This window comes from Oncorhynchus keta, chromosome 19 (genome assembly GCF_023373465.1).
Source record: "Oncorhynchus keta strain PuntledgeMale-10-30-2019 chromosome 19, Oket_V2, whole genome shotgun sequence".
Classification (NCBI taxonomy): Eukaryota; Metazoa; Chordata; class Actinopteri; order Salmoniformes; family Salmonidae; genus Oncorhynchus; species Oncorhynchus keta.
Window position 1 is genome coordinate 72,794,212 of NC_068439.1, and position 21,761 is coordinate 72,815,972.

General features: G+C 44.2%; 1 protein-coding gene across 1 annotated transcript in view; it reads right to left on the bottom strand.

The window, feature by feature from the left end:
• The window catches only part of ppp2r5a (protein phosphatase 2, regulatory subunit B', alpha isoform), an 81,405-nt gene that overhangs the window by 18,399 nt on the left and 41,245 nt on the right, over window positions 1-21,761 (bottom strand). The window contains exon 2 of the mRNA XM_035794556.2: window positions 18,474-18,670. Within this exon, the coding sequence (XP_035650449.1) occupies window positions 18,474-18,670 (197 nt within the window). The remainder of the gene's footprint in view (window positions 1-18,473; window positions 18,671-21,761) is intronic.

Below are 21,761 nucleotides of genomic sequence, written 5' to 3' on the forward strand. Positions count from 1 at the left end.
TAGCCAAAAGCCTAGCTGCTGTCGACTTCCTTAAAAGCCTCATGATAGTCCTAGCCTCCTTATCCCGGACTTATTTAAACAGTTTTCCAGTAATATGACCACATCAGGAGATTCAAGTGTCCTATATTTAGTCAGAGAAATTAAGATAAAGGCCTAGACCTCCCGGGTGGCGCAGTGGTATAGGGCACTGCATTGCAGTGCTAGCGGTGCCACCAGAGACACTGGGTTCGCGCCCAGGCTCTGTCGCAGTCGGCCGCGACCGGGAGGTCTGTGGGGCGACGCACAATTGGACTAATGTCGTCCGGGTTAGGGAGGGTTTGGCCGGTAGGGATATCCTTGCACTCATAGTGCACCAACGACTCCTGTGGTGGGCCGGGTACAGTGCACGCAAACCAGGTCGCCAGGTGCACAGTGTTTCCTCCGGCACACCCGGCTTCCGGGTTGGATGCGCGCTATGTTAAAGAAGCAGTGCGGCTTGGTTGGGTTGTGTTTTGGAGGACGCATGGCTTTCGACCTTAGTCTCTCCCGAGCCCGTACAGGAGTTGTAGTGATGAGACAAGATAGTTTCGATACCACGAAAAGGGGGTTAAACCCCCCCCCCAACAAAAAAACAGAAAGGCCTAGCTTCTTAATCACCACAACTTCTGGTGAGAAAGTTCTCGTTTAGATACATTTGTAATGGTAGGTGTAACTCATAATTCAATCAATGCATTTTAATACCTGGGATGATGGGTGTTCCCAGGACATCAGAACGGGATGCCCTTAGAGCTCTGCTACCCGACCTCAATTAACATTTATTTTACCTTTATTTAACTAGGCAAGTCAGTTAAGAGCAAATTCTTATTTACAATGACGGCCTACCCCGGCCAAACCAGGACGATGCTGGGCCAATTGTGAGCCACCCTATGGGACTCCCAATCACGGCCGGATGTGATACAGCACCTTAGATTATACATCGGGTAGGGCCCGTTTAATAAAAAATAAAAAAATCAATAACTAGGGTATGGGCAGGGCTCGGGTATCACTAATTTGATCACTAACATATTGAAGTTGAGCCATTTGCTTGTGCTGTGATGCACAGTAGTCATATCTGACTAAGATCACAACATTGTGTCAGAAGTGCTTCAACCTCATCAAATATAAAACAGGAGAGATTATTTCAAAGAAAATAATGTTACTTGAGTTGTCTGAGTTTAGAGTGACATAAAGTAGCTAACTGCTCTCTCATGTCTCATTGAGCAGAGCAGCCCAAGCAGAGCTGTTGCTATGGATACTCAGACTCCGAGCGTCATGGGCAGAGTGCATGCAGAGCGAGCTGTGCATAAAGAGCAATGACAGGCATAGGAGCAGCTAATGAATTTACTAATGGAAGAAGTTATTTCTGATTTCGGCCAGGGCCTTAAATCTGGCAGAAGCAATGGGGCCGGGGTACGTCGGGGGCATTGGCATTGGTATGGTCGGGCCTGAACGTCAGGGGCATGGGTAGGGCCTGAACGTCAGGGGCATGGGTAGGGCCTGAACGTCGGGGGCATAGGTAGGGCCTGAACGTCGGGGGCATGGGTAGGGCCTGAACGTCGGGGGCATGGGTAGGGCTTAAAATTCATGCCTGTGCAGGCCTCTAGATGTCCTTCCCCACGGTACACAGTATTATGGTAGCACTACCAGAACAGACATGGTATAAAATATATTGCAGACTAACTAGCCCACTAGGCCTTTATAGAGAAATTAAGATATCTAGGAAATTAGTAGTGAGTGACCAGGTTGCATATCAATAGGTTATACCAACTTATAATCAAAACAAAGACAGAAAATTAATTACAATTTCAGCTACACATCTTTTCCCCAATGTAGATGTGTACAGCTTGCACTGCAGCTGGGAAACAGAGGGAGACTTCCCTTGCATATAGGGAGATGAAAGCTGCAAGTCTCCTATCATTGTATTAATATCCAGAGAACAGTAGCAGTCTACTCCACTAATATGCTGAGTGAGGGATGATAAGTAGGCTGATATCTGCTGTGCGGGTGCTTTATCATGAACACAGCCACAGAACAATCCAAACATACAGGGAGGGTTGAAGGAGAGAAGAGGGAGATGCGGCACTCCTCAAAATCTTGGGACTGAAAGACAAGTTTCTGTTAAAAAACTAGAAAGTACGGACAGGCCTAATCGAATGTACTCTAGGATGCATGGAAACAGTTTTATTGTATTGTTCAGTCCGCTCAAAAATGTCCAACATATAAAGAAGGCCTGACTAACACACTCACAGAACGGTTTAAATTCAGCATTCAAAGTTAGGTACCACAAATAAAAGAGATTACTTAGTGCCTTCAGAAAGTATTCACATTTAAAATGGATTTAATTGACATGTTGTGTCACTGGTCTACACACAATACCCCCATAATGTCAAAGTGTAATTATGTTTTAGAAATGTTTACAAACTAATTAAAAATGAAAAGCTGAAATGTCTTCAGTCAAGTATTCAACCCTTTGTTATGACAAACCTAAATCAGTTCAGAAGTAAAAAAAAAAAAAAATGCTTAACAAGTCACAAGTTGAATGGACTCTGATTTTTTTTTGTGGTATTTTATGTAGATTGACCCCTTTTTTTTTTTTTTTTACAATTAAATCCATTTGAATCCCATTATGAAAGAACAAATTGTGCAAAAAAAACCAGTTGTGAATAGTTTCTGAAGGCACTGTAGGAAGAGTAAAACCATTGTATGATCTAACGACTGTTTGCAGAGGTAACCTAACCCCTACAATCCGGAGTAGTGTGTGTGTATATCAAACACATGTATACGTACGTGTCTGTGTGTTAGAGAGAATTTGCGAGGCCTGTGGGCTGTTTACATAGAAATGTAGCACTCGTCACTCATTTCTAACAGTGCATGGAGATGTAGCCTAGCTAAAGCACAACTTAGAAAAATTATGTTCCGCACAACAACGAAAAGCATAAAAAAATGTGTTTACATTCTGAAAACGCAAGTGTACGGACCATGACATAACATTGTACTGTGTACGGACCATGACATAACATTGTACTGTGTACGGACCATGACATAACATTGTACTGTGTACGGACCATGACATAACATTGTACTGTGTACGGACCATGACATAACATTGTACTGTGTACGGACCATGACATAACATTGTACTGTGTACGGACCATGACATATCATTGTACTGTGTACGGACCATGACATAACATTGTACTGTGTACGGACCATGACATAACATTGTACTGTGTACGGACCATGACATAACATTGTACTGTGTACGGACCATGACATATCATTGTACTGTGTACGGACCACGACATAACATTGTACTGTGTACGGACCACGACATAACATTGTACTGTGTACGGACCACGACATAACATTGTACTGTGTACGGACCACGACATAACATTGTACTGTGTACGGACCACGACATAACATTGTACTGTGTACGGACCATGACATAACATTGTACTGTGTACGGACCATGACATAACATTGTACTGTGTACGGACCATGACATAACATTGTACTGTGTACGGACCATGACATAACACTGTACTGTGTACGGACCATGACATAACACTGTACTGTGTACGGACCATGACATAACACTGTACTGTGTACGGACCATGACATAACATTGTACTGTGTACGGACCATGACATAACATTGTACTGTGTACGGACCATGACATAACATTGTACTGTGTACGGACCATGACATAACATTGTACTGTGTACGGACCATGACATAACATTGTACTGTGTACGGACCACGACATAACATTGTACTGTGTACGGACCACGACATAACATTGTACTGTGTACGGACCACGACATAACATTGTACCGTGTACGGACCACGACATAACATTGTACCGTGTACGGACCACGACATAACATTGTACCGTGTACGGACCATGACATAACATTGTACTGTGTACGGACCATGACATAACATAATAATAATAATAATAATAATATGCCATTTAGCAGACGCTTTTATCCAAAGCGACTTACAGTCATGTGTGCATACATTCTACGTATGGGTGGTCCCAGGGATTGAACCCACTACCCTGGCGTTACAAGCGCCATGCTCTACCAACTGAGCTACAGAAGGACATTGTACTGTGTACGGACCATGACATAACATTGTACTGTGTACGGACCATGACATAACATTGTACTGTGTACGGACCATGACATAACATTGTATTGTGTTTGGACCATGACATAAGTAAGCTTTTAATAGACTCGCTGCAATTATCCAAAACGTCTCATCAACCCTCCAAACCACTGGTATTCTATCTGCCGGTCTGTGGGGAGGGTGCATGTGGCGGGAGTCTCAGTCAGTGGCATTTTGAACGTGTTCCCAGCACACGCTCAGCTCACAGCGTGCTGTGGTCCTACTCGTGTCCAGTGTTTGAGCTGAAAGGGGATTCAGTTGCCAGAACCAAATTCTGACCCAAGAAATGCTCCTGCATAGGCTCTGATCACCTAGAGAGACTAATGACAAAAATAGGGGCACCGGAGTCCTGAAATGTTTACTTTGCTCTGGCACGCACCCTTTTTGACAAGGAGAAAATAGAATGCAAAGGAGGGAAATGAGGAAGTAGGCGCACATTTATGTTGACAATGTTTGTTTTGCTGACGTTTTCACACTAGCTTGTTTGCTAAAGTTCGAACCACAGTTTAATTATTTGTTACATTGTGGATACAATTAAAAATGTAAAATAATTAAATGAAATGAATCCTATTCATAATGAATTAATCAGATGCGCATGGCGAGCGTGTTAGTTGGTATTTCATCAACAATGTCGAGTAGGCTACAAGCATATTACGGCTATAATATCGTTCAGACTACAAATGATTGGTGCATGTGATTATGACACAGGGTAAAGAAAACGAAGTATTCATATAGCACGGTCTTGAACTGACCCGCATTTTCCTGCATTCTAGAACACTGAGTGGAGCCGTGTATTTATTGTCTGTTTGTTTAATTAGAAGGTGAACTCTATTAAAACATTTAAAACAAGATTGAGGGTCTGGGTTTTGAAAACTATCGTGACCCGGCAGAGCAAATCATATTCATGCTGTGCTGCATAAACACAACTGGCAGTAATTTACAGGGCATAGGACAACTTCCTTTTACTTGATTATGACTAAGCATGTTTCAATACATCTACCGTGGCAAAGGGTAGAGAATAATATAATCAAAACGGAGGGGGGCAAAGATAAATCCATTAAGGATTCTGCATCAGCCACATCTCCCCATTACAATTCTGTGCTGGAGACTCGGTTTGGAGGCAGGTCATCACCACCACGATCACTGCAGCAGAGGTTTATTTTTAGCCTTGGAGGAATTGGAGAGTGACACACACGACGACGGAGAGGCTGGCAAGAGTGCTACCATTCTGCACAGTGTGTGTGTGTGTATGACAACACCCAATTACCTATTGTCAGTTTGACAAGCCACACAGCTCTAAAGGGGTGACAAAGGAGTAAAACATTCTTCAGCTGACAGTAATGCAACTTTTGAGATGCCGAAGAGCTACTTACTATACCATTTCCTTAGAGTTTAATTGACTATAAAAATTGGCCTTCCGCAGAGGTGGCTGGATAACACTGAACATACGGAGCACACTGAACCATACATTGAATGAAATATCCTTATTTGGATGGCACTGGCAGCAGCCATTGAACAATGTGCAACGCTAAACACATAAGTGCTGTTATACCATTTCATTTTCATGACAGGCAGAGCCCTCTTCTGCGACAGGCTCCGAGAGTGCACGGTACCCACACCACAAAGATGGCGCCATATGTAATTAGCTGGAGCTAACTAACAACTTGGGTCGCTTTGATGTCCTTGGTGTAAAGAACGCTTTAGAGTGTTCCTTTCACTGGCCGAGGTTTTTAAAGCAACGGGGTGCTGTTGTATACCGTCTTGCATCTCACTGCCTTGGTGGAGGAGGTGGGTGGATGTTAGAGAGAGACAGTGTGCGTGTGTGTGTTGGAAACAAATATTTTTATTCAGGAACATAGACAGAGACCATAAGGAGAAGAAGAGAAAAGGAGACATTGGGAAGAGGGAGGGAGGAGGGGAATGGGGGAGACTAATGATCCAGACTATAGACAGAGTCCCACTGGTGTTCAAATAAGCAACCAGTCACACATCCCTGCCACTCACACACAGATAGTGTGTTGAAAAATTGTTGGAAGTATGTATTGGAATTACTTTTGAATTGTTTAGCTACTTCGGGAATAACTATGTATGTGCTTCGCCTTTCCTTGAACCAAGTTCATGTCTCATTTAGAATGAAAGCTGCTCAATCTGATGACACTGTAGTGCTGTGCCTAAGAGAGTCGTCTTGAAGACAGGCCTTGAAGTGGTATTCAGGGTGGTATTGAATTTCCTGTCCGTCACTTCAAGGAACCTATTCTACCTCAATAACACCTCTCTGGGTCCCTGGATGGTCTACAGGTGCAGCCATGCCTCGCTCCGCAGTCTCTGTGTAGTTCCATTCAGGGTTTAAGCTGGCCAGATCTCATTAGGTGTTGGGCCACTCTGCCATGGATACGGGATAAGACGCCAGACAACCCACTACAGCCGGTGACAAAGCCTTTTATCTGCAGCTACGACGCTCCAGTCACCTCTAAGGTGTTCAAGGAGGACCGAACTTAACCGACAACCTCAATTAGGGACACCCAACACCAAACTGAGTGAACTAACAGACGGAAAGAAAGAAAAATACACATTGGACAATAACCTTGCATTGAACAATCAAATTCTGCATTGGTTCGTAAAGTGGAGAGTGGGGGACACAGGTCCGAGGCTAGTAAAACTAGGACAAATTGTTCAACTCTTTTTCTAAACTATGTGGTTCTCCCTTAACTGATGTAATCTGTGTATGTGATTTCATGTGTTAGATGAGAGTAGCTAACACAGCTTCATATCACTGCTTTGGGTGCATTCTCTTCACCACCCTGTGTTGAACATGCCCAGCTGATCCCAAACAAGCCAGTGAAAGAAAATGGGAGTTTTTTTTCCCTGGGCTCACTCAGAGGCATATTTCTCTAGCCTTGGTGATTGGCTGCTGGTGGTGTCACATGGGCCACATTCCAGGGAGGGCTGCCAGGCGGGAAATAAAGTAACAGTGTGATACTCATCCCAACCTGACGCCAAATACCTCAAGACAACTGCCCGGGCTGATAACAACCACTGCGACACACACACACACACACACACACACACACACACACACACACACACACACACACACACAAATACTAGCACTATTAGCTCTGTTCTGTAGCACTATTAGCTCTGTTCTGTAGCACTATTAGCTCTGTTCTGTAGCACTATTAGCTCATTCTTGCTGTGCTGCTGTAGCAGCATTAAGCCATTCTTGCTGTAATGTTATAATGCTGTATAATAATTTATTTACTGTAACATCAGCCCCTTTTCGATTTCCAGAAGAAATACCTGCATATTTTTTCCCCTTCATATATGATTGTGTTAGTCTGAAAATAGGGTGTCATACCATGAATGTACTTTGACTACCCCCTGCATGGACATGACTATTATTATTTCACAGCACACATATCAAACATGTCAAAATGCACAGTGGGAGATTGGGAACACAAGGAAAGAAATGAAGGATAGGGAACAGGAGAGTGTATGGTAGAGAGAGCAAATAAGAGAGAAAGAGAAGAGGGGTGTGTCTCTAGCCAGGGTTGGGGTCGATAACTAAGTGAAATGCACTAATGGCACCAGAAGGCTTTAAGCTCCGTGTGGGGTCATTGAGGGACTGTGTGTGTGTGACACAGCAACGCCCCACTCAGTGGTATCTGCGGGGGACCAGGCTAAATCTGTACTGTGTGTGTGTGTGTGTGTGTGTGTGTGTGTGTGTGTGTGTGTGTGTATTTGAGAGAGTGAAAAAGCAAAGGGTGCTGTACAAAAGTGTAAAAGGGCGCAGGAAAAGGATGGAGAAGGTGTGGATAGAGATGAATCATCCAGTTATAGATGTAGTTTAATGGACCTATTATACCATAAATGCCAGAGTTCACAGAATTCAATGTAAATCAGAGCTCTGAAAGTATCTCAGCGTAAGCCCTCGGTCCTCCCATCCTCATCGCTGACAAAAGAAGGCGGCAAAACCTACACAATATGAAGTCAATCAAACATTCTTCACCTTGAACTGAGACAGCTGTGCAGCTGTAAAGATTGTCTTTCATATTACACTTCTTGTGTGTCAAACAGAGTGGGCAACTAGAGGCTAAACCCTTCATCTATCAGCACCCAGGGGCAGATGCTTTTTTCAGCGAGAGCCATGGTTACATTTATGATCTACCTGTTTGTACTCTCCATTGCCTCAATGATCAAAGTGGTCGCTGTGGCTCAGGCATAATGGACTGCACTTCAACACCCACCACTTCATTATCATGAGATGCATTGAATGGAGAATCCCGAGGACACCCTTGCCCATCTGTCCACCATGGTTCCTGATCGATGTGGTGCTGTTGGTGAGAGCAACTTTAATGACTAACCCTAACATGCCCAGTTGTGAGGTAACTCTACAGGTAGACACAGGTAGCAATCAACACCCAAGACAGGCAAGTCAACAACCTATCCAGCAGTATAATCAAGCAGCGGTCCCTGGATGGGCATGTTTATCGATTTGCTATATCAAAATCTATAGGTCTTCCTAGGAAGGATGCCTACACAATTACCTATGACAGACAAGTAACTTGCCGCGATAGCTAAGGATGTGCTGATGATAACCTATCCCCGTGTGTAATCAGCGGTTTCCCTGGCAGCGCCGCAGAGTGAGTCCGTATCCGTGGCACTGTAAACGCTGTGTGAGTGAGTCACTGAGGCTGGCCAGGCTTCTTTGTGTTCAAGAGTGACTACCTATTACAGAAAAAGACAGAGCTACTCAACCACACTCCACAGTTTAACAGGATGCTTCCCGTTACATACACATTACCTGTGAAAGAGGTGGTTTAAGCACAACTGAACGCTACATTTGGCCAACTCTCACCGATTCCATCATATGCATGTCATCGAAATAATCAAACTACATGTGAAAGCTCTACCAGGGCGGTTAAAGGAAGTGTAGCACTTATTTCTCAATGCATACAATAGTAACTTAGAATACCAAGAAAACATTCCCAAATTACAAACTCTTAAATCAATTGTTATAATACAAAGTTGTTCAAAAAGTTGGGTGAGGTTCTTTGCCAAATCAGCTCTAACTTCGGAAAAAAATCCCACGATGAATGACAAAAGTTTAAAAAAAAGTGGGATATGAGAATGAAGCGGGTAAATTGGGCATCTACTGAGGGACCCATTTTAGAACTTCCATGGCTATCAACAATGGAATTAGGACTTCAGCAAGAAGTTCCTTCTCAAAGTGGATGCTGTCCCTACCATTACTGTGGCTTCTAAAGCATGTCAAACAGCCAGCAGCACCAGCAGAGACCGAGCATTATCATAGGCTTAAGAGAGCATGGAACTCAATCGGGTAAGTGAAAGAGCTAGCTTGGTATCTCTATGCTAACAGTAGCTAGCTATAACGCATTTAGCGCACGTCTTCATCTAAATGACGCTGATAAAACTAACCAAATGTAAACATGTCTACCAGCTGTTGGTAGTTAACTGCTGATGCTGTCATACTATAGATAGGCTTGTACTATGGGGAAAGAGTAGTTTTGTCCACGAAGGAGTTCACCGTTACTGTATAGGGCAAGTTTTTAAGGTGTTTGTGGGGTCTACTGCCGAGTGTGAGCTAAACTGAAATGCTTGATATGGCTAGCTATCCTCTTCCTCTGTTTCTGAATGAATTTGAGGCTACTTCTTTCTAGCTAGCAAAATAAGTGAGCTTGATTTTGTTTGTGTACTGCCATTTGTCGAAGACATGGCTACGTTTATCACTGGTATGGGTTGGTAAATATCCTAAACCTAGCCAGCTAGACGACAAGCTAAAACCGGGGAGAGCGTTTTCGCAGTAAGCTGAGAATAAGTACACATGCTAATGTACAGTGCCTTGCGAAAGTATTCGGCCCCCTTGAACTTTGCGAACTTTTGCCACATTTCAGGCTTCAAACAAAGATATAAAACTGTATTTTTTTGTGTGAAGAATCAACAACAAGTGGGACACAATCATGAAGTGGAACGACATTTATTGGATATTTCAAACTTTTTTAACAAATCAAAAACTGAAAAATTGGGCATGCAAAATTATTCAGCCCCTTTACTTTCAGTGCAGCAAACTCTCTCCAGAAGTTCAGTGAGGATCTCTGAATGATCCAATGTTGACCTAAATGACTAATGATAAATACAATCCACCTGTGTGTAATCAAGTCTCCGTATAAATGCACCTGCACTGTGATAGTCTCAGAGGTCCGTTAAAAGCACAGAGAGCATCATGAAGAACAAGGAACACACCAGGCAGGTCCGAGATACTGTTGTGAAGAAGTTTAAAGCCGGATTTGGATACAAAAAGATTTCCCAAGCTATAAACATCCCAAGGAGCACTGTGCAAGCAATAATATTGAAATGGAAGGAGTATCGGACCACTGCAAATCTACCAAGACCTGGCCGTCCCTCTAAACTTTCAGCTCATACAAGGAGAAGACTGATCAGAGATGCAGCCAAGAGGCCCATGATCACTCTGGATGAACGGCCGAGATCTACAGCTGAGTTGGGAGACTCTGTCCATAGGACAACAATCAGTCGTATATTGCACAAATCTGGCCTTTATGGAAGAGTGGCAAGAAGAAAGCCATTTCTTAAAGATATCTATAAAAAGAGTCGTTTAAAGTTTGCCACAAGCCACCTGGGAGACACACCAAACATGTGGAAGAAGGTGCTCTGGTCAGATGAAACCAAAATTGAACTTTTTGGCAACAATGCAAAACGTTATGTTAGGCGTAAAAGCAACACAGCGCATCACCCTGAACGCACCGTCCCCACTGTCAAACATGGTGGTGGCAGCATCATGGTTTGGGCCTGCTTTTCTTCAGCAGGGACAGGGAAGATGGTTAAAATTGATGGGAAGATGGATGGAGCCAAATACAGGACCATTCTGGAAGAAAACCTGATGGAGTCTGCAAAAGACCTGAGACTGGGACAGAGATTTGTCTTCCAACAAGACAATGATCCAAAACATAAAGCAAAATCTACAATGGAATGGTTCAAAAATAAACATATCCAGGTGTTAGAATGGCCAAGTCAAAGTCCAGACCTGAATCCAATCGAGAATCTGTGGAAAGAACTGAAAACTGCTGTTCACAAATGCTCTCCATCCAACCTCACTGAGCTCGAGCTGTTTTGCAAGGAGGAATGGGAAAAAATTTCAGTCTCTCGATGTGCAAAACTGATAGAGACATACCCCAAGCAACTTACAGCTGTAATCGCAGCAAAAGGTGGCGCTACAAAGTATTAACTTAAGGGGGCTGAATAATTTTGCACGCCCAATTTTTGAAATATCCAATAAATGTCGTTCCACTTCATGATTGTGTCCCACTTGTTGTTGATTCTTCACCAAAAAATACAGTTTTATATCTTTATGTTCGAAGCCTGAAATGTGGCAAAAGGTCGCAAAGTTCAAGGGGGCCGAATACTTTCGCAAGGCACTGTATAAGTCCCTCCGGCGCCGACAGAGATGGCCGCCTCGCTTCGCGTTCCTAGGAAACTATGCAGTTATTTCTTACATTAGTACCCCAGGTCATCTTAGGTTTCATTACATACAGTCGAGAAGAACGACTGAATATAAGATCAGCGTCAACTCACCATCAGTACGACCAAGAATATGATTGTCACGACGCGGATCCTGTGTTCTGCCTTTCAACCAGGACAATGGAATGGATCCCAGTCGGCGACCCCAAAAAAAAACGATTCCGTAAAAGAGGGAAACGAGGCGGTCTTCTGGTCAGACTCCGGAGACGGGCACATCATGCACCACTCCCTAGCATTCTTCTCGCCAATGTCCAGTCTCTTGACAACAAGGTTGATGAAATCCGAGCAAGGGTAGCATTCCAGAGGGACATCAAAGACTGTAACGTTCTTTGCTTCACGAAAACATGGCTCACTGGAGAGACTCTATCGGAGGCGGTGCAGCCAGCGGGTTTCTCCACGCATCGCGCCAACAGAAACAAACATCTTTCTGGTAAGAAGAGGGGCGGGGGCGTATGCCTTATGGCTAACGAGACGTGGTGTGATCAAAGAAACATACAGGAACTCAAATCCTTCTGTTCACCTGATTTAGAATTCCTCACAATCAAATGTCGACCGCATTATCTACCAAGAGAATTCTCTTCGATTATAATCACAGCCGTATATATTCCCCCCCAAGCAGACACAGATGGCTCTGAACAAACTTTATTTGACTCTTTGCAAACTGGAATCCATACATCCTGAGGCTGCATTCATTGTCGCTGGGGATTTTAACAAGGCTAATCTGAAAACAAGACTCCCTAAATTTTATCAGCATATCGATTGCGCAACCAGGGGTGGAAAAACCTTGGATCATTGTTACTCTAACTTCCGCGACGCATATAAGGCCCTGCCCCGCCCTCCTCTCGGAAAAGCTGACCACGACTCCATTTTGTTGATCCCTGCCTACAGACAGAAACTAAAACAAGAAGCTCCCACGCTGAGGTCTGTCCAACGCTGGTCCGACCAAGTTGATTCCACACTCCAAGACTGCTTCCATCACGTGGACTGGGAGACGTTTCGTATTGCGTCAAATAACAACATTGACGAATACGCTGATTCGGTGTGCGAGTTCATTAGAACGTGCGTTGAAGATGTCGTTCCCATAGCAACGATTAAAACATTCCCTAACCAGAAACCGTGGATCGATGGCAGCATTCCCGTGAAACTGAAAGCGCAAACCACTGCTTTTAATCAGGGCAAGGTGACTGGTAACATGAACGAATACAAACAGTGCAGCTATTCCCTCGCAAGGCTATCAAACAAGCTAAGCGTCAGTATAGAGACAAAGTAGAATCTCAATTCAACGGCTCAGACACAAGAGGCGTGTGGCAGGGTCTACAGTCAATCACGGACTACAAGAAGAAAACCAGCCCAGTCATGGACCAGGATGTCCTGCTCCCAGGCAGACTAAATAACTTTTTTGCCCGCTTTGAGGACTATACAGTGCCACTGACACGGCCTGCAACGAAAACATGCAGACTCTCCTTCACTGCAGCCGAAGTGAGTAAAACATTTAAACGTGTTAACCCTCGCAAGGCTGCAGGCCCAGACGGCATCCCCAGCCGCGCCCTCAGAGCATGCGCAGACCAGCTGGCCGGTGTGTTTACGGACATATTCAATCAATCCCTATACCATTCTGCTGTTCCCACATGCTTCAAGAGAGCCACCATTGTTCCTGTTCCCAAGAAAGCTAAGGTAACTGAGCTAAACGACTACCGCCCCGTAGCACTCACTTCCGTCATCATGAAGTGCTTTGAGAGACTAGTCAAGGACCATATCACCTCCACCCTACCTGACACCCTAGACCCACTCCAATTTGTTAACCGCCCAAATAGGTCCAGAGACGATGCAATCTCAACCACACTGCCCTAACCCATCTGGACAAGAGGAAAAGCTATGTGAGAATGCTGTTCATCGACTACAGCTCGGCATTCAACACCATAGTACCCTCCAAGCTAGTCATCAAGCTCGAGACCCTGGGTCTCGACCCCGCCCTGTGCAACTGGGTACTGGACTTCCTGACGGGCCGCCCCCAGGTGGTGAGTGTAGGCAACATCTCCACCCCGCTGATCCTCAACACTGGGGCCCCACAAGGGTGCGTTCTGAACCCTCTCCTGTACTCCCTGTTCACCCACGACTGCGTGGCCACGCACGCCTCCAACTCAATCATCAAGTTTGCGGACGACACAACAGTGGTAGGCTTGATTACCAACAACGACGAGGCGGCCTACAGGGAGGAGGTGAGGGCCCTCGGAGTGTGGTGCCAGGAAAATAACCTCACACTCAACGTCAACAAAACTAAGGAGATGATTGTGGACTTCAGGAAACAGCAGAGGGAACACCCCCCTATCCACATCGATGGAACAGTAGTGGAGAGAGTAGTAAGTTTTACGTTCCTCGGCATACACATCACAGACAAACTGAATTGGTCCACTCACACAGACAGCATCGTGAAGAAGGCGCAGCAGCGCCTCTTCAACCTCAGGAGGCTGAAGAAATTCGGCTTGTCACCAAAAGCACACAAACTTCTACAGATGCACAATCGAGAGCATCCTGGCGGGCTGTATCACCGCCTGGTACGGCAACTGCTCCGCCCTCAACCGCAAGGCTCTCCAGAGGGTAGTGAGGTCTGCACAACGCATCACCGGGGGCAAACTACCTGCCCTCCAGGACACCTACACTACCCGATTTTACAGGAAGGTCATAAAGATCATCAAGGACAACAACCACCCGAGCCACTGCCTGTTCACCCCGCTATCATCCAGAATGAGAGGTCAGTACAGGTGCATCAAAGCTGGGACCGAGAGACTGAAAAACAGCTTCTATCTCAAGGCCTTCAGACTGTTAAACAGCCACCGCTAACATTGAGTGGCTGCTGCCAACACACTGACTCAACTCCAGCCACTTTAATAATGGGAATTGATGGGAAATGACGTAAAATATATCACTAGCTACTTTAAACAATGCTACCTAATATGTTACATACCCTACATTATTCATCTCATATGCATACGTATATACTGTACTCTATATCATCGACTGCATCCTTATGTAATACATGTATCACTAGCCACTTTAACTATGCCACTTTGTTTACATACTCATCTCATATTTATATACTGTACTCGATACCATCTACTGTATCTTGCCTATGCTGCTCTGTACCATCACTCATTCATATATCTTTATGTACATATTCTTTATCCCCTTACACTGTGTATAAGACAGTAGTTTTGGAATTGTTAGTTAGATTACTTGTTGGTCATTACTGCATTGTCAGAACTAGAAGCACAAGCATTTCGCTACACTCGCATTAACATCTGCTAACCATGTGTATGTGACAAATAAAATGTGATTTCCTTTGATAATGTGGCTGCCTGGAGCAATCGTACATGCCAAATGTCAGGTAATGCAGGGCTGATCATCCTAGATAGAAATCCCATAAAATGACATCTGGATAAACAATTATTCTGTCTGACACACCCTTAAAATGTGATATCTGCCTCAGGACTACCTGGCCTGATGACTCCTGGTTGTCCCCAGTCCACCTGGGCGTGCTGCTGCTCCAGTTTCAACTGTTCTGCCTGCGGCTATGGAACCCTGACCTGTTCACCGGACCTGCTACCTTGTCTCAGACCTGCTGTTAAACGACTCTCTCGCTCTACCACACCTACTGTCCCAACATCTGAATGCTTGGCTATGAAAAGACAACTGACATTTACTCTTGAGGTACTGACCTGTTGCACCCTTGACAATCACCATTATTATTTGACCCTACTGGTCATCTTGAAGAACAATCTGGCCTTAATGGCCATATACTCTTATAATCTCCACTTGGTACAGCCAGAAGAGGACTGGCCACACCCATCAGAGCTTGTTTCCTCTCTAGGTCCCTGCCTTTCAAGGGAGTTTTTCTTAGCCACAGTGCTTCTACATCTGCATTGCTTACCGTTTGGTTTTTTTTAGGCTGGGTTTCTGTATAGAACTTTGTGACATCTTCTGATGTAAAAAGGGCTTTATAAATACATTTGATTGATATATTAAGATCAATGAATAAATGCAATAAATATACTGCATAGCAGAGGAAAGCAGTGGATGCCAGAGACAGTAGTTCAAGGTGGCATGGAGAAGAGACAGCTAGTTGCTTCCTGAATCCTGGTGATCTAGTGCTGAACTGAAGGAGTGCTGGAAACTGACTGGGGGCATTTGGGTCGTCCTTCCCTGTCTGGTCTGGCACCATGGCTAGCGGTGAGGGTTGAGACAAGGGCAAAAGGATGAGCGAGGTGATTAAGAGGTCTGGGTAATCTTTGGGTCTGACTGGAGATGAAGGTGTGTGAGGGCTTTGGGAGCACTGCCTCTTTCCCAGGTTGCTCAGAGAATAGCGACTGTGTACAGTGCGCAACAAGGTTATATCCTAAGGCCCTTTCATTTCACATCTCAAAGAATGACAGCTGTTCCTATTCAAGATCTAAACTAAACAAAAATGAAAACGCAACCATTTCTAAGATTTTACCGAGTTACAAATCGTAAGGAAATCAGTCGATTGAAAAAAAACAATTAAGCCCTATCCTATGGTTTACACATGACTGGGAATACAGATGTGTATCTGTTGGTCACAGATACCTTAAAAAAAAGGATGGGGGCGCGGATCAGAAAACGAGTCAGTATCTGTTGTGACCATTTGCCTCGTGCAGCGCAACACATCATCGCATAGAGATGATCAGGCTGTTGATTGTGGCCTGTGGAATGTTGTCTCACTCCTCAATGGCTGTGTGAAGTTGCTGGATATTGGCGGGAACTGGAACACACTGTCGTACGAGTCAATCCAGAGCATCCCGAATACGCTCAATGGGTGACATGTCTGGTGAGTATGCAGGCCATGGAAGAACTGGGACATTTTCATCTTTCAGGAATTGTCCTCGCGACATGGGGCCGTGCATTATCATGCTGAAACATTAGGTGATGGCGGCGGATGAAGGGCACGACAATGGGCCTCAGGATCTTGCCACGGTATACACGTTCCTTCAGATTGCTATTGATAAAATAAAATTGTGTTTGTTGTCCGTAGCTTATGCTTGCCCATACCATAACCCTCCGCCACCATGGGGCACTCTGTTCACATCATTGACATCAGCAAACTGCTCGCCCACACAGTCTGCCATCTGCCTGGTACAGTTGAAACTGGGATTAATCTGTGAAGAGCACACTTCTCCAGTGTGCCAGTGGCCATCGAAGGTGAGCATTTTCCCACTGAAGTCGGTGAAAACAGTCAAACTGCAATCAGGTCAAGACCCCGGTAAGGCTGACGAGCTTCCATAAGACGTACGGCCAAATTCTTTGAAACAACGTTGAAGGCAGGTTATGGTAGAGAAATGAACATTAAATTCTCTGGCAACTGCTCTGGTGGACAATCCTGCAGTCAGCTGGCCAATTGTACACTCCCTCAAAACTTGAGACATTGTGTTGTGTGACAAAACTGCACATTTTAGAGTGGCCTTTAATTGTGCCCAGCACAAGGTGCACCTGTGTAATGACCATTCTGTTTAATCTGCTTTTTGATATGCCACACTTGTCATGTGGATAGATTATCTTGGTGAAGGAGAAATGCTCACTAATAGTGATGTAAACAAATTCACACACAAATTGTATAGAAATAAGCTTTTTGTGAGTATGGAAAGTTGTTTTGATAACAAAGCCATGAGCAAAATCAGTCCTTTTTCTAAATGTATATTTATTTATTATTTTGTATTTGACCCACTTTTAATCCCCAATTTCAGTCTTGTCTCATCGCTGCAACTCCCCAACGGGCTCTGGAGAAGAAAAGGTGGAGGAGTCATTTGTCCCCCGAAACATGACCTGTCTAACTGCGCTCCTTAACACCCGCCAGTTTAACCCGGAAGCCAGCCGCAGAGGAGGAAACACTGTTCAACTGGCGACAGCGTGCAGGCACCCGGCCCACCACAGGGAGTCGCTATGGGTGCGTTGAGCCAAGTAAAGCCCCCCCCGGCCAAACCCTCTCATAACCCGGATGACACTGGGCCAATTATACGCCGTCCTATGGGACTCCCTTCCACGGACGGTTGTGGGAATGAACCCGGGTCTGTAGCAACACCTCACAGCAATGCAGTGCCTTAGACTTCTGCTCCACTCGTGAGGCCCCAGTACTTTTTCTTCTTCGTTCAAACCCTTATTACAATTGAAGTTCATGTTTTAAATGACCACTTTCGCTCCTTTGTAGAAGCATTCTATCCAAGATAAAAGATTCAAATCAAAATGTATTGTTGCATACACATATTTAGCAGAGGTTATTGCGGGTGTAGTGGAATGCTTGTGTTCCTAGCTCCAAAGTGTAGTAATATCTAACAATACACAACAACAGACAAATCTAAAAAGTAAAATAATGGAAATAAGAAATGTAGAAATATTAGGACAAACAATGTCGGAGTCCGGAGTAGAAAATCCGGTCTCCGGAGTAGAAAATCTCCCAATGTTGCTTGATGAAACTTCTATGTTAGGGACAGGGTGCTTAATTGTTTCACCGTGACAAAACAAAATAGATTTCTGGTATACCATTTTCACACTATTGTACTAACACAAACTGTTCTACGCTGGTCTGGATATTTTCTTCACATTGTCCATTTCAGCAACTATGGAGGATGCGTAAATAGGCTAGCACCGTACAGCTAGTCTCAGCTTGGTTTTACTCAGTAGCGTGAAAAGGCTGTTAGTGTAAGGTGCCCACTCACCATATTTGAGATCTCCGGATAGGCTGCCTCTACCAGGACGCCCCTATTGGTGGAGACGTAGTCCACCAGCTCGTTGAGCGTGGCCCGCTTGATCTCCTTGCTCTTCAGGTCGGTGACAGAGTCCATGAAGTCAAACAGCATGCAGCACTGCTGGAGCTTCTGGGTGAACAACTCCTGCTGCTCTGTGGAGGGTGCATCTGGAACCAGAGATGACATGGAAACAACTTTTAGTCTACATTGTCATTTAGCCTTAAGACTCCTAAATGGGGCGACTGTACAACCATTGCACGGTATCGATGTCAACTAAAGCTTGCCTGGTTTGTAGCCTAAACAACATTACCCACAAACTGCAGGTAACTGTTGCCAAGGCAGCCCAACTGAATGTAACTTAGGAAAAGACCCGTCACGACGAGAAAAGTACAAAACTGTATGAAAATTCATGGGCAGATTGGATGTCAATACTGACTGAAACAGAGCCAAACTACACAGTATACAGAGGCCTCAATTCACATCCTCAGTGCAAGGCCAAACAGACATTTTCTGAATGACAAGTTTACAGGTACTTGGCTTATGTGTAGTCACAGAACAGAACACTGATACAATAGGTGCAGTTGAGAGTAATCCTAATGGAACATTTTAATAGGTTTTTAGTAAACACTCCATACAACGCATACTGTACCTCGAATCGTAATAGGCCAAATGCTTACACAGCCTGTGAAAACAGATGTGAGGACTATAATTTACATTAAACACAGGCAAGGATCCAGATACGATTTCAATTCAATTTCAAATCTAATTTTATTTGTCACATGCGCTGAATACAACAGGTGTAGGTAGACATTACAGTGAAATGCTTACTTACAAGCCCTTAACCTTGGTAGTTGGAGGTAGTCAGTGTTGTTCCAATCAACGGGCATTTGACATAAAACTCAATAGAGCCAACCCAGTCACTCTAGCTTTTATCATAAAGCCATTTATGGATTAGACGGTGAGTGTGTGCAGGGTTATTAGAGCTGTCAAACCTGATCCCTGCCAGGCTACAAACAGCACTTATTGCAGCCACCCAGAAATGACGTGACAGAACAGTATAGTACAGCACAGTGTTGGGCTAGCCTAGCAGTAGGGTTATGGCTCTTAACTGATACGGTATCAGGATGAAGAAGCCTTGAAAAAGAATGATAGGCATAGTACCAGAGACACTTTTGAGGAGATGGGAAACTCGTATTAATGCCCATTGTGTATATTGCCCATGCGTCGTCAATGAGCCATGCAGAGCATTCCCGGCGATTCTGGGACAAGGACAGCTCTCCTTCAAGGAGTGGAACAAAGTCAATTGTGCACTAGCTCAAAAACCCAACATTAGCATGCATTTAGTGAACAAGTACAAAATTAGAAATATTTTCTGAGGTGAGATAATTAACTTGTTCTCTCTAATATTGTATAGCTTTGGAACAGTGACACTTAAATTTGTGAAGGGATTGCGTGATGATTAGTTTAGCAACTGTGTAACGCAGCATGACAACGTGAACGCGATTGGTCGACAGTCTGCTGGGTTGGGTGTTATACATTTAGCATTCATTGCCAAATGGGATTCCTATCTCATTCTTTCCTTAATATCTCTGGTAGTACCATCCCCGACTGACTGACCACCATCTAAAAATCAGGGCTACCTAAAGCTCCAACTCTCTCCTGGACACATACAGTATTTCGACTCAGGGAAGAATGTGTGGTTGTTCTATGCTGAAACACAGTTATGAAATGTCCATAGTGTTTGTGGTTCAATGCTGTAATAGAGTAATGAATAGTGACTAGAGCCCAAGTTAATCTTGTTTTTTGTCCGATACAGATTTCTTTGGGGACAAAACTTGCAGAGACCGATATACTCTTTTACAGCGGGGAAATTAAAGTGTAATTTTTCCACAGTGAATTTTCAGAATTTGCCACCCAAAAGAGAAATTGTTCAATAACTATGCTTCAAATGTTGATTTAATACATTGTGACAATAATGAGATCATGAGAATGTCCGCAAGTGTTCAGATAAGCATGAGATATGTTTTTTCATCCTATTTATTACACATTGGTTGAATTATCGTCCCATACCGATATAGCGGTAAAAGGCCAATATCGGCCTATAATAAATCGGTGAATCGATATATATTGGTCGGGCTCTAATAGAGAGTGCCATGTTGACAACATCCTAACTCACTTTAGAGGCCTCAGTGACGGGCTTGCTGAACCACATAATGTGCAGTATGTTTGGTCAGAGAGCACTCAAACTTTGTTGTGGATGATGGGCTCGAGAACAGAGCGAGAGGAAGAGAGGCATTGCTGAACAGGATATGCTTGTCATAATGGAAACTGCCTTTCGTCTGGAAGGTCTTTCCTTTTCCCACCCATTAAGCAACATTATTATTTTTTCCCTTTCTTTCAGATGGCCACTAAGCTAATGTATCATTACATTTTCCTTACATGTGGAAATGTTATTGTATCAAAACTGACATGCACAAAGTAAAATCACTTCACTGTGGCAACTGACCCCGGGATATTTTATGACCTATAATTCCCTATCACGTGAATTCCAAGAACACTCAAACTCAAATCAAAGTTTATTGGTCGCGTACAGTTTTGCAGATGTTATCGCAGGTGCAGTGAAATGCTATCTCTAGTAGATAGTGCCCTCATGAATTATTGGCACCGGAGGTAAATATGAACAAAAAAGATGCCAAGAGAACAGGTCTGAGTCGTCTCCTATACATGTTTGATAAGGTGGGAGAAGACCAGGGATTTACATCAACATTCCAGATCCTTCAGTCCTTGGTCCTCTCACTTTTGGACTCTCCTATTCAGCTCACCACATAGGTTGTCTAATGGTGTTTCGGTCAGGGGACTGGGACGGCCATTGTGAAACGTCTATGGTCAGCGAACCATTTGTGTAGATTTGGAGGTATGCTTTGGATCGTTGTCCTGCAGGAAGATCCAACGAAGAACCAGGTTTAGCCTACTGGCAGAGGCAGACAGGTTTTGACCTAAAATCTCCTGGTACTTGGAGTCCATGATGCCATGTATCCTAACAAGGGTCCCAGGGCCTTTGGATGTATAACAGGCTCACAACATCACAGATCCACCACCATACTTCATTCTCAGTGGGAATTAGGATCTTTCTGCATGACCATGGAAACCCAACTCTATTGTTTGTTGCAAAAAAACAACATTTTAGTCTCATCAGACCATAGAACCTGGTTCCAATCAAAGTTCCGAATGACATTTAGCAAACTCCAGGCGCTCATG